The sequence below is a fragment of the Hippichthys cyanospilos genome, chromosome 12 (genome assembly GCF_059441005.1).
Source record: "Hippichthys cyanospilos isolate Australia breed blue-spotted pipefish chromosome 12, RoL_Hcya_1.0, whole genome shotgun sequence".
NCBI classification, from domain to species: Eukaryota; Metazoa; Chordata; class Actinopteri; order Syngnathiformes; family Syngnathidae; genus Hippichthys; species Hippichthys cyanospilos.
Genome location: NC_142380.1, coordinates 21,110,953 through 21,123,012, shown reverse-complemented (window position 1 = coordinate 21,123,012; position 12,060 = coordinate 21,110,953). Strand labels below are relative to the sequence as shown.

Below are 12,060 nucleotides of genomic sequence, written 5' to 3'. Positions count from 1 at the left end.
ATGCAAGTGACTGTGGAGACCAAGCGGTACCTGCTAAAGATCCGGGTTTCAACTCCAAGAGGAACCCTGAGATCCCACCAGCTTGTTTGCTACGGGCTGGACAGCATTACCGAGGTGGTTTAGGGGTTGGCCTAAATCATTCGGCGTGTGTATTGTAGTTAATGGCTTGCTGAAATTTATTCTTTGTTGTATTCGCGTAATTTAAAAGTAGGTAGTCTAATTTTAAGGCACTGCTAGTTTAATGTCAAACACGTACTGTGTATTTTGATTATGTAATATTGTGTATCGGGTTTTATAAGGAATGTGAAAAGAGTTAATGTTTTTTGTTTAGGGTTTTTTACCTGTGACCAACATAACAAGGATTGAAGAAAATCAAAATAAAAAAGGAAATAAAAAAGGAAAAACAAGAGTCTGGTCATTGAGTGGAACCCAGTTAGAAGCTCAGTTTTGGTACTAACCCTTCAAGTGTGGGAGAAGCACAGCAAAAAAGTTAAAACACTTGACATTATTCGAAAATGAAATTTCTGCTTGGTTATGCTTTTTAGAAGCAAGAATATTCAGGATAACATTCATCATTTTTGCTGAACTACGTTTAGTTTATGTTTTACAGTCAACGTTAATGAAATGACCAAAACAGCGTTTTCAGCCCGAGTGGAGGACATTTTGACCCTATTTGGCAGACATCATTCTACAATGAAATTTCTGCTTGGTTATGCTTTAGAAGCAAGAATATTTAGGATAACATTAATCTTTTCTGTTGAAATATATTTAGTTTTTATTTTACAGACAACATTAATGAAATGGCCAAAACAGCGTTTTCAGCCCGAGTGAAGCACATTTTGACCTTTCTTGGCAAACATCATTCTACAACTAGATTATGTACAATTCCTCAAAAAATTGCGTGTGAAGGGCAAACAGTTGAAGGGAGAGGTGTTGCATGCTGGAGTTATGTTGAATGTTGAAGTGCTTGAACCTGTGACATCATGTGAAATATACAAAGTTGGCATTGTTTTAAATAGGCCTATCTTTGTAGAAGATAAAAGAAAAAAACAAAACATTAGGAATTGTGGGAACATTTTGAATTGTGGGAAGAGGAAAATGGAATTCATGGAACAGCGGGCTTCGGGGAAATCGATTAAAGTTGGAACATTTTGAATGAGTCAAATAATGTAGAAGATACAAGGAAATACTGAAAATGATGAATAGTTCTTTAACCCTATTTTCTTCATAATATTTTTAGTAAACTCTCAATTTTCTGGTTCGTAGTTACCATTCTCCTAGTAAAATAAAAATTCTGGATGGAGCCCTGTTGTGTGTGCGCATGAGTGTGTGTATTCGTTCGTCACTTACATGGATGAATTGTCCATCCACGGTCACCGTCTCCTCATGCAGTTTTTGTTTCATGACGGATAGCATTGACGGCACAGATGAGGCATAGAGGAGCTCTCTCTGGCTGGGGCCTCCTTTTCCTCTGGTAATTGCAGTTGGGGCCCGACAGCAATTTTGTGGCCCTTCTACTTATTGACAAACACGAAACTGCTGCCCTCTTTTAGACTTTGGATGCAGTTTTTACTTAGAGTCATGTGTTCTGCAACCACCTTAGCGATGAACAATGTTGTATCCATTCTGAAAGAGAAAAGCAAAAACTATTGACGTTGTTTTTTTTTTGTATTCGATATATGTCAAAACTCATTTTGGCTCTGGGGCCGGATCTACACCTTCTGTTCTCAGGTGGATCAGTAAAAAAATGTCAACTCTAGCTTTGTTTCCCAGAACTATGTTTTATCATTAGCCTACATTTGTAGCCTATCCTACATACCTATCGTAATCACGGATGACAAGAGATCTGTTCTAAGCAAAACACATATATTCACAAACGATTGCATTAGAAAAAAATATGTTTTTGTGTTTGGTGGTGAATGTGTTAACAACGGCTTTATTTTAACAGTTGACTGAATGCAATTTTACTCCTGAACCAACTCACCACACTAACAAACCGAAGTGGAAGCTATGATTATTTAGTTTTTTGGCCTTGATTGTCATACTACTTTGAAACAAAAAATAAAACGTTATAGCAGCGCATGGCCAGTAAGATTAAGTTATATCATATTAATATTAATCGTCTTTTGCATGAAACCAGATTAATTTTATTTTTAATACACTGGACGTGAGGGATTTTTTCATATTTACTGCTCTCTAGCGGCGGAAGGGAGCATTTGTTTTGATTTCTTTTAAAAATCAAAACTTTTGATAGAGATGAACTACAGACTCGCTTTTTTCGACGGACTGAAATTTTTGCCGGGTCGAATGAAATCTAGTGTTGTAGAAATCAAAGCTTTTTGATCCACTGAATCCGTCTGAAGCAACTGTGTTGAAATGGGTCAGTATCGCGACGCACTCACATGAATCCATGTTGAGCATCACGACTGCTTCCTGAAACACTGCATCAATGGGACAGTTGTGTCAAAATGGGTCAGAGTTTCAAAGCATTTGACACAATTCAGTATGGTGACATATTTTTGATAAAACCACATTGCATTTCCATTTGACATTTGGGCAATGTATAATAAAAATACAAGAAACTATTGTAACATTCTTAGAAAACAAAAAAAAAAGAAATACTTGTGCAACAAGAAACTGTGATGGTACCTTGTTGCAGTTGGTTGGCAACCAGTTCAGGGCGTGCTTCATCTACTGCCTGAAGTAAGGTGGGATAGGTACCAGCAAGCCTGCGATCCTTGTCCTCACAAGGATCGCTGGCTTGCTGGAAGACAGAAAATGGATGGATCAATGGATGGATAGGTATATAATATATATAGATAGAAAATGGATGGATGAATAGGTATATAAAATGCTTCAAACACTGGAATCGGTATTTATGTGTTTTACATATTTTTTTTTTTCAAAAATAAAATAATTTCTGTCACATTGGTTCCTATTTTTTGGAGTTGCAGGCATATGAAAATATATTTTAGGTACCTATTTTAGGTATGTATGTATGTATGTATGTATGTATGTATAGTATGTACTGTACAGTATGTACATTGTGTATGCATGTATGTACACTGTACGCATGAGTGTGTACAGTACAGTAGGTATGTATAATATGTGGTGCGCATGTATGTGTATTTGTATGTATGTTTGTACAGTATGTATGTAATTTGTGAAAAATATAAATATTGCAGATGAACCAGTGCAAAAAATACATAAATATTTAGAAAAATCTCAAAATAATGAATATTTATTTTCATATATTTGCATATTACTTTGAATAACCTCTTAAATTTCTGATTAGCAGATACCATGCTCCTAGTAAAATAAATATTCTGGATGGAGCCCTGTTGTGAGTGTGTGTGTATACGTTTGTGACTCAACAAACTTACATGGATGAATTGTCCATCCACAGTCACCGTACCCTCAGGCAGCTTTTGTTTTACGTGGGCTGGTGTTGATGGCACAGATGAGGCACAGAGCAGCTCTCTGGTTTGGGCCTCCTTTTCCTCTGGTAATTGTAGTTGGGGCTCGACATGAATTTTTGTGGCCCTTCTGCTCATTGACAAACACAAAATCGATGCTCTTGTGTCTTTGGACGCAAGGTGAGGACACAGGTTTTGCCTTGACACTTATGTGTTCTGCAACCACCTTAACAATGGAGCAATGCTGTTGCCATTCTGAAAGAGAAAGCCAAAAACACGGTTTTTGATTTGATATATTCTAATTGTTTCAAGAGAGTCACTGAAACTGCATAAAGTACAACAGAAGCTCGTATCTACACAACCTCAATGTGAAATTTAGCCATCAGGTGAAGCACAGCCGCAAAGCACCCATTTAAGCAGCAAGGAAGGCTTCCATTTCAAATGTCACTTTTGCACTAAAATAAATAGTATAATAAATAGTTTTGTATTATTATTACATTACATTTCATATTTCATATTTGGACTGCATTTAAGGCATCACATATATTTTAAAATTAGGTAAATAAGAGATACTTATATAGTATAAAAAGAATTTATGTAAATTATTAAATAATCATTTTAAATTAAGAACTACAGTACTATAAATTTATTATAACGTATTCAAAATAACGAATGAGCTCATTGTAAATGAACAAATATTATCGTGCCTAACAAGCATTGCAATATGCAACGAGATAGTTTTAGAACATACAAGAATACTTTTTTGCGAGCAATGCAATGGCATTCGGCGGAAAACGACATGGCTTTCAGTTTACATTAGCATCTTAGCTTCGTCGTTCCTTTAGTCAGTGCAGAATAGAAAAATACTTCGATCGCCCTAGAAGAGATTAACATTGGCCGAGGGTCCCCACCAGGGCTCTCACCAGACATCGCCTTTATTCTGTGACGTATTATGAACGGTCAGTCTCGTAATTCTTTTTAAACATAATTAATTTACATCTGGACAGGTAACGTTGCCACATCAAATCCGCTCTTGCATCTGCAAAATGAAATAAATAAAAAATACAGTATTTACTAGACCGATTTAGTGCTAAATTTCTTCTCCACAACTCCAACGCAAAACTGAAAGTAAAAGTAGGAAGCTATAGTGTGTTGTTGCCACTCACTCATTACAAAATAAAAAACGAGTATAAAAAATGAAACTTATGCCAACAGGCTGGATTATTAAGATTAGAAAGAAAAAAAGAAACGATGTAAAAAAACTATTCTGTATGGAGTCTCATGACTTCCCCCTCTGTGCTGAACAAAAGTGGGAGGCGCAGGCCACCGGCAGGTATAAGTGGGCGTTCATCAAATGTGGCTTCCCACATGGCCAGGGGGATAGTGACTGGGTTCCCCGAGTCCTCCACCACCTCCACTATGTCCACCAAGTAATCAACACGATGGTGATGTTTTTGCTTGACTCGCAGATCTGTTGAGTGGAATGATAAAATGAAGTGTCATAATGGATGAAATTCAAAACAAAATTACTGGTTGTTTACATACACACATTCCAGGCACACGCACGCGCGAGATGGTCATCATTATACTTAACTTTCAGTTTTTAACACAAAACCTTATCATTTTGCGTTTAATGAAAGAGGACTACAGAACTCTTATTGTAATTACCATTAAAAGTCGGAATTCACAGGATTTGTGCAATTTTAAGTTCAACCATAGCTGAGTGTCTAATTTATTCCATTTATTCCAATTAGAATAGATATGAATGACTCATGAACAAAAGTGTGAGGCACAGGCCACCGGCAGGTATAAGTGGGCGCTCATCAAATGTGGCTTCCCACACAGCCAGAGGGATGGTGACTGGGTTGACTCATGTGTTTAATTAATACCATTTATTCCAATTAGAATAGATATGAATGACTCATAGTTATGAAAATGCTTCATATTAACACCTCAATTGGAATTAAGAGGCCAAACCTAAGTTGACTTTCATTTGGATTCACAGGTGTGTTGTATTCATTTTATTAATCCAAACACACGTGTCACGTGTATGGTTCAATCAGAATAGCCAAGCTACGTCAATGGTTCTGTCTTGACTGAAATGTGTTGTGAGATTGTAGTTCACATGCTATAAATGGCAGCAAGAGCGTGACTGAGACAGAAGTACTTTGAGTACTGCATTGTTTTTGTCTTGATGTTGCTTGATAAGTATTAAAATACCTTGAACACAGGCAATTTTTGAGTACCACTGACATAGAAGCAATTAATTACTCACATCTACTTTGGTGTACTGCGTTGTGTGCATGGTGACACCGTAGTCATTGCCTCGTACACTCAAATGGGTGAAGCGATAGTTGATCCCCACAGAAACATTATTGAGGGTGGCCTCCCTCCAGAGGGTGATCTTTACAGATGCTTCATCCTGTAGTAGTTTAAAAATGCTCTGTATGTGTTGTTTGAAGTTCGACAACTGAAAATCACTAACTGTGTACTTACTTTTTGAATTGTGATTATGCACATGGGCGCATCCGTGCCCCTCTGCCTCACCATCCGCATTGACTGCATCTAAAGTGGACCAAGGTAAACATAAAAGTCAAAGGCATAATTATGTGTGCTCGTGCCTAGAATGTGTGTGTATAAACAACCATGAAACTGAAAGGGAAGAAAAAAAGTCATTCGGGTGTCCTTGTAATAATCAGTTCATTGCAATAATTGTGTTAACCTGCACGTAACTGTATTTCAAATGCATTCATGTCCTTCTGGGGCAACCTCTCGACAAACCAAAGTAATGGTGAGTTTTAGTCAATCACATTTTGAACGTAAAACAAGTTGACACTTAATGAAAAACGAAAGGTATTCCAAATACAGTATTGCAAGAGAAAGCAAGTAATCGTGTTAGAACACAAAAAATGGGCGTAATACACATGATGGAAATAGAATAATAGAAAAATAATTAATGAATAAAAGATTTTTTTTTCACACGTTATCTTTGATGAGTGTATGTACAAGAATGTGTGTGACAGTGCTTATAGGTGCATATGTGACCTAATAAACTTACATGAGTTACTTGCCCTTCAAGGGAAACCATGCCCTCAGGCGCCTGATTTTTGATTGCCTGAGGGGTGATGGTGGCGATGGGGGGCACAGAAGGAGCTTGGCTTGGGCCTCCAGGTCAGGGGAGATGGTGAGTTGGGGACCAGAATAAATCTTCATCCCCCTCCTGCTTAGCAGGACATTTGGGGTCCGGCTATCCACACAATTACAAAAGACAAAGTTGTTGCCCTCTGTGACTTTGGCAGCCAAATCTGGAAATAGAACAAGTTTGTACACGCTTTGCCCGTCACAGAGGGCAACAACTTTGTTTTCATGAAATCCGTCCAACTCTAGCGGTCGTTAGGGCAAAAAATCCAGTTTTTGGCCGTGATGCATGTTTCTACTTTTACTACTTTCGCGATGAGCATCTGTGTTGCCACACTATTAGGACCGTGATATTTCATCAAATAAATTCTAAATAGTTGCCAAAACGGTACAGTTGTACCGAACCTAGTATATGCACAACATCATTTAAAGTTTAGTGGTATAATGACGCGCAATTTCCACAAGAGTGAATTGTTGAGGGGATAACCACAAAGCATCAATTTAATTTCAATTAAATAATTTCATGTCAATTAAATAGGAACGTCTGCCTTTTCTAACGTCAGCGTAATATCATGAAAAAGAAATAAATTTTCACACCAGCATTATATTACATTTATTGACTGCATTTAAAGATAGTATTATGTACAACAAAACCAAATAATGCAACAATTCCTGTATTTGTAACGAAATAAAATGTCATGAGTCAGTGGATGAAGTTGAGAGCAATGATTTTAAAGATCCATCAGGTGTCAGTGTTGAGCAACAAAAGCAACAGGTCAAGCTAGCTTAAAGCCGCACGTGGCGAGTCTGTGTGCTAGCAGAAGCGTCCACATATACATTGTGATGGAAAACAAACTACGAAATTTCAGTTGACACTTTCTTTGCACATTAACAAAATAAAAATCCCTAACATATTCCAGCACTCTGGAGGGATTTATTGTGACGAGCGGCGACAAAGCAGTGTATATAATTAAATCGAGTTTTACCCCCCACCCCACCCCACTATTGCGTTGGAGAAAAAAAAAGGGGAAACGTTGACGATGAAATAATGAAATGTACTGTCTATAATAGAAGAGCATAAAATAAAGACATTTCCAATGGTTCATCGACTGTTTGTAGTTTTACACAAAACGTGTTACACAATGCAAGGTAATTTTTCCTCCACCTGCTAGCCAAGAGGTTTTTTTTTTAATATATGTGGCAGAAGGCCGAATTTTTTTTCACACTGGTTTGCACCGATTTCTAACGGCATTTACAGAACATAAAACAACGTTACGGAAAATAAACCTAACATTATACATTTTGAAGTGTATAACCATGCCTTATATATTAAATATTTTCGAGTTTTTTTGTCACTTTCTTACATTTTGAGTCGGGTCAGTCGGCAAAATGTAATTTGCAGTATTTATATATTCCAAATATATATATAAAAAAAAAAAAAACATGTCACAGAAGTACATTCACTCGAAAAAACTGAAACACGCAGAACAATAATTTTGGGAAGGTGTTACATTCGGTTTGAATTTAAGAGGAAATAATAGCCTACCTCTCTCTGTCGTCGTCAATGTGTAGTGGACTTTTTATTCCAAATAGCATAGACCCATCCCACTATCGCGTTGGAGAAATAATGGCCTACCTCTCTCTGTCGTCGTCAATGTCAAGTGAATTTTTATTCCAAGTAGCCCCACCCCTAAGTGGCAGAAAGCGGAAAAAACATTCGATTTTGGTAATGTACGTCATCTTGAAAAAAAAAGAGGGGTGATTTATTAAAGTTGTAGCGGGCTTCAAATCGGCTGTGCATACCGACTATGTGCCTATTTATTACTACTTAATAAGCATAACATCTAGAGGTACACAGGGGCTTGAGAATGCACACCATTCATAACATCACCCTTAATAATTTAATGAAGCAACCCTCAATTTCCAGAGCATTCAAAACCAATAGTTTCTTTTCTTTTACTTTTTATTTTTGCAGCCATTGATTATTAACTAATAAACGTGACTACATAAGAAATAAAGTATTTGCACTCACCAATACGGGCCCGCACAGTACCTCCATTTATAAATGAACTGGTTAAGACCGAAAGACTTTGACCGAGCAAGAACAGTTTTTGAGCACATAAAAATATATTGATTTTCTGTGTTTGCGACCTCTGCGTTTTCGCTGAGCACGTAAGGACACAACTCAAGCGTGAGCGAAGGATTTGGAGCGAGCAAAATGTTTTTCTGTGCTGGACTGACTGCTTCGGCCAAAATTCTTGTGGTAGACAAGTGTGAGCAGTCTGGGTGTTGTCCAGGTTGTCTCATGAGGTTTGAAGAGGGTAATGTGGACAAAGTGTGATTCCTTTTGATACAGCATTTTGTTGGAATAAAGTTACTGAGAAATACAAGCAGCTTGTCTAAAATGCATCAAGTAAAAGCACAAAAGAAAAACCTCTCTGAAATTGAATATCATTATATTATAATGTTTAATTATAAACATTTAATTCTCTGGATATTATAATGATTATAATATGCAGAGAATTAAATGTATTTTGTGGCATTTAACAATCTGGCCAATTTGCATCAAAGGGGTTTCCACTGTATGACACAATTTTACTGTTAAGCACTCAAGTATGCTGGCAGCATAATCGATGCAACACTGAATGGTGTTAAACTGAATGCGAGAAACAAACGCGAAAAGTAATTCCTAAGAAGTTAAGAACAAAATTAGTTGGTAGAGTATGCCTGAACAGTGGAGAGTGTTTTTTTTAATGTCTTATTAAATAAATCAAGATAAGATAGTTGAATAGCTGCACAATAAGAAATGTAAAAAAAAAAAAAAAGGGAATAGAAACAAATCTGTTCCAGCAGCAAAGAATTTCCAATTGACTTTTTTTTCTTATTCAAACTTTAGGGCAGGGATCACCAAACTTTTTGAAACCGAGAGCAATTCTTTGGTACTGAGTAATACGAAGGACTACCAGTGGTGGCGGTTGGCAAAGAAATACCGTGCATTCGCCGGAAGAGGGCAATGTTGTATTGAAACGTAACCTAATTTTGTTCTGTTCGATTTTTATATTTTGTATTTCGGTTGAAATGGCTCCATATTATTTCTAAGTCCACTGGAGCAATAGTGTTAATTTATGGATGATTTTCAATCCGTCAGCTAGCAGAGTTTATTAAGGGTCGCGAAAGGGGCTTCCGGGAAAATCATTCACGCTGCTGTCATCAAGTCAGACGCGACGGCACGCGTATATCCGAAGACGTAAAGTGTTCCAGCTTTGTCTATGTTTAGCGGCCCAAAGTGGTATGTATGAGTTTGGTTTATGTTTAAATGCATATTATGTTGTCCGTAGCTGACATCTCTTTTGTATGTGTCAGTTCTACGGTGTGAACTGTTGCAAACAAGTGCAGTCAGTAAAGCATTAGTACGAAGAACCTTGGTGTCTCTCCCTTTTTTTGGACAAAGCCGGCATAACCAGTTTATGTGAAGACATTGATCATGTGATTGATTTCTCACAAGAATTAAGGATCAGCTGTAGTAAATCAAGTGTAATATGTCATGTATATGTGATTTGCATAATCGTTAGTAAAATTCCTGGAAAATTACAATGGTCTATCACTTGAACTATTATAACTATTATAGCAGACCAGGTCTGCTGGTTATTCATGTGATTTTTGGGGGCGACCCAGTGCCTGCGGCCACTACGTGGATGACCCCTGCTTTAGGTAATTCAATTATGCTGGTAGCATAAACTCTCAAGCAATGTATTATTCAATGACACGGAATTCAAAGTTCAAAGGAAGTTGCATGGTAGAATCGGCTAAAAGACGGTGGAAGAGGTTGAGCAATGTCTTGTTTTCCTGTAGTTTGAACATGTTTCCCATTGGGTGAATAAACATTTAAATATGAACAAATGTTGTTTTAGTCGAGGGGGTATCATACAGTGGAAAGTCCTCATTGTAACTACAATAGTATTTCTTAATGGAGAATTAATGATAAAATAGGAGATGAATAGATGCACAGAGTAGTACAAAAAAAAAAAAAATAATGGGAACAAATCTGGTCCAAATCTGGTCCAATCGCATCAAAGGTGTTTCCACTTTAAGGCACTTTAAGGTAACTATACATTTAAATATGAAGAAGTACAGTGTTTTAGTAAAGGCAGTATCAAACAGTGGAAAGTCCTCATTCTAACTGCTGTAAAATTTCTTAATGAAGAATTAATGATAAAACAGATGAATTGATGCACAAAAAAAATAGCATCAAAGGTGTTTCCACTGTCTGACTCATTCATTTTATTACTGTAACGGACTCAAGTATGCTGGCAGCATTAACCGGTAACTGATGAAACACTGAATGATGCTGAACTGAATGTTGGTTACAACAGCTGAAAAGTAGTTACTAAGACAATTCGGAGGAAATTGGTTGATACAATAGGCTTAAAAACAGCAGAGGGTGTGTGCGTGTGTGTGTATGTACACACACACACACACACACACACACATTATATATATATATATATATATATATATATATATATATATATATATATATATATATATATATATATATATATATATATATATATTTTTTTTTTTTTTTTTTATAACAGGCTTCTCATTTCATGACTGTACATTCGAATGTCACCTTACACCAAAAACAGAAGTGCTGCATCAGTTCATCACACTGTTTTAGCTGAGGGGTTTTCATACAGTGGAAAGACAGAATTTAATCTCATAATAACTGCTTTAAGATTTCTTAATGAAGACGTAATGATAAAATAGTGGATGAAAAGATGCACAAAGACTTATGTAAAAAAAATGGATTAAAGGAATAGAAACAAATCTCTAAGATCAAACAAGCTTGTCAAAAATTTTAAGTGCAAACCATTGAAAAAGGAGACCAACAAATACAAATACAATGGTTTACGAACTCCCTCTTTTACAAACTTTTCATTTTACGAACGTGGACCGCGGCGTTTTTTGTCCCCCTCTTACGCACAAACCTTTCGTTTTACGAACAATCCAACATGCCCCAACATGCCGGTCAATGTGTCCGTACTATTTTTTTCGCTTTGCTGCATCAACAAAATCAACTGTTCTCACATGTCACGGTAACGCTGATATGCTATTGCTCTTACAATGTTACAGTCACTGTGTCAGTCACGGTGTCAGTCACGGAGATGCTGATATGCTATTGGTCGATTAAGGTCACAGTCCTGGTCTCAGTCACGGAGATGCGGATATGCTATTGGCCAGCGTCACGTCAATCAGAGAAATGCCAATGTGCTATTGGCCGAACGCCTTCATCTAGCTTGATGGCACAGCCGGTCGGTGTGTTGTGAAGACTTTGCAAACTTTATCTGTTAGACATGGCTTCTAAAATTGCGAGTGGTGGTAAAGGAAGAAATAAGAGGATGATGACAATAGAAACGAAGCAGGAGATAATAAAAAAATACGGAGGCGCACGCATAGTTAACCTTGCTCGTGAGTATGGCCGAAACCGCTCGGCATTCTTCTA

At 37.1% G+C, this 12,060-nt stretch overlaps 1 protein-coding gene across 10 annotated transcripts; it reads right to left on the bottom strand.

Moving 5' to 3' along the window:
* Positions 1-596: 596 nt before the first annotated feature.
* LOC148415302 (uncharacterized) lies at positions 597-11,044 on the bottom strand. Of its 10 annotated transcripts, none has more exons than XR_015867479.1 (11): positions 8,101-11,044; positions 6,475-6,721; positions 5,913-5,981; positions 5,692-5,838; positions 3,779-4,887; positions 3,643-3,671; positions 3,384-3,546; positions 2,650-2,764; positions 2,403-2,441; positions 1,351-1,626; positions 597-973 (listed from the first exon to the last, which is right to left on the bottom strand). XR_015867479.1 is itself a non-coding variant. In XM_088429977.1 (11 exons), coding segments are annotated over exons 6-11 (369 nt in total). In that variant the 5' UTR covers positions 3,800-3,871; positions 4,340-4,887; positions 5,692-5,838; positions 5,913-5,981; positions 6,475-6,721; positions 8,101-11,044; the 3' UTR covers positions 597-1,624. The 10 variants fall into 10 exon arrangements, 7 of the variants coding, with proteins under 7 accessions (XP_088286103.1, XP_088286100.1, XP_088286106.1 ...); XM_088429977.1 differs by having other exon boundaries at positions 597-1,626; positions 3,779-3,871; positions 4,340-4,887; XR_015867481.1 differs by having other exon boundaries at positions 597-1,626; positions 4,340-4,887.
* Between the last annotated feature and the right edge of the window lie 1,016 nt (positions 11,045-12,060).

What these genes read in the sequence shown, in the direction of transcription:
- LOC148415302 (XM_088429974.1), bottom strand. Translation starts at nt 3,799, where the DNA reads ATGGCTAAATTTCACATTGAG. An exon ending in TGGATGGACAATTCATCCAT is followed by an intron (nt 2,765 to 3,383) that starts GTAAGTTTGTTG and finishes TCTGTCTTCCAG; the next exon opens with CAAGCCAGCGATCCTTGTGA. An exon ending in TGCCAACCAACTGCAACAAG is followed by an intron (nt 2,442 to 2,649) that starts GTACCATCACAG and finishes CCATTGATGCAG; the next exon opens with TGTTTCAGGAAGCAGTCGTG.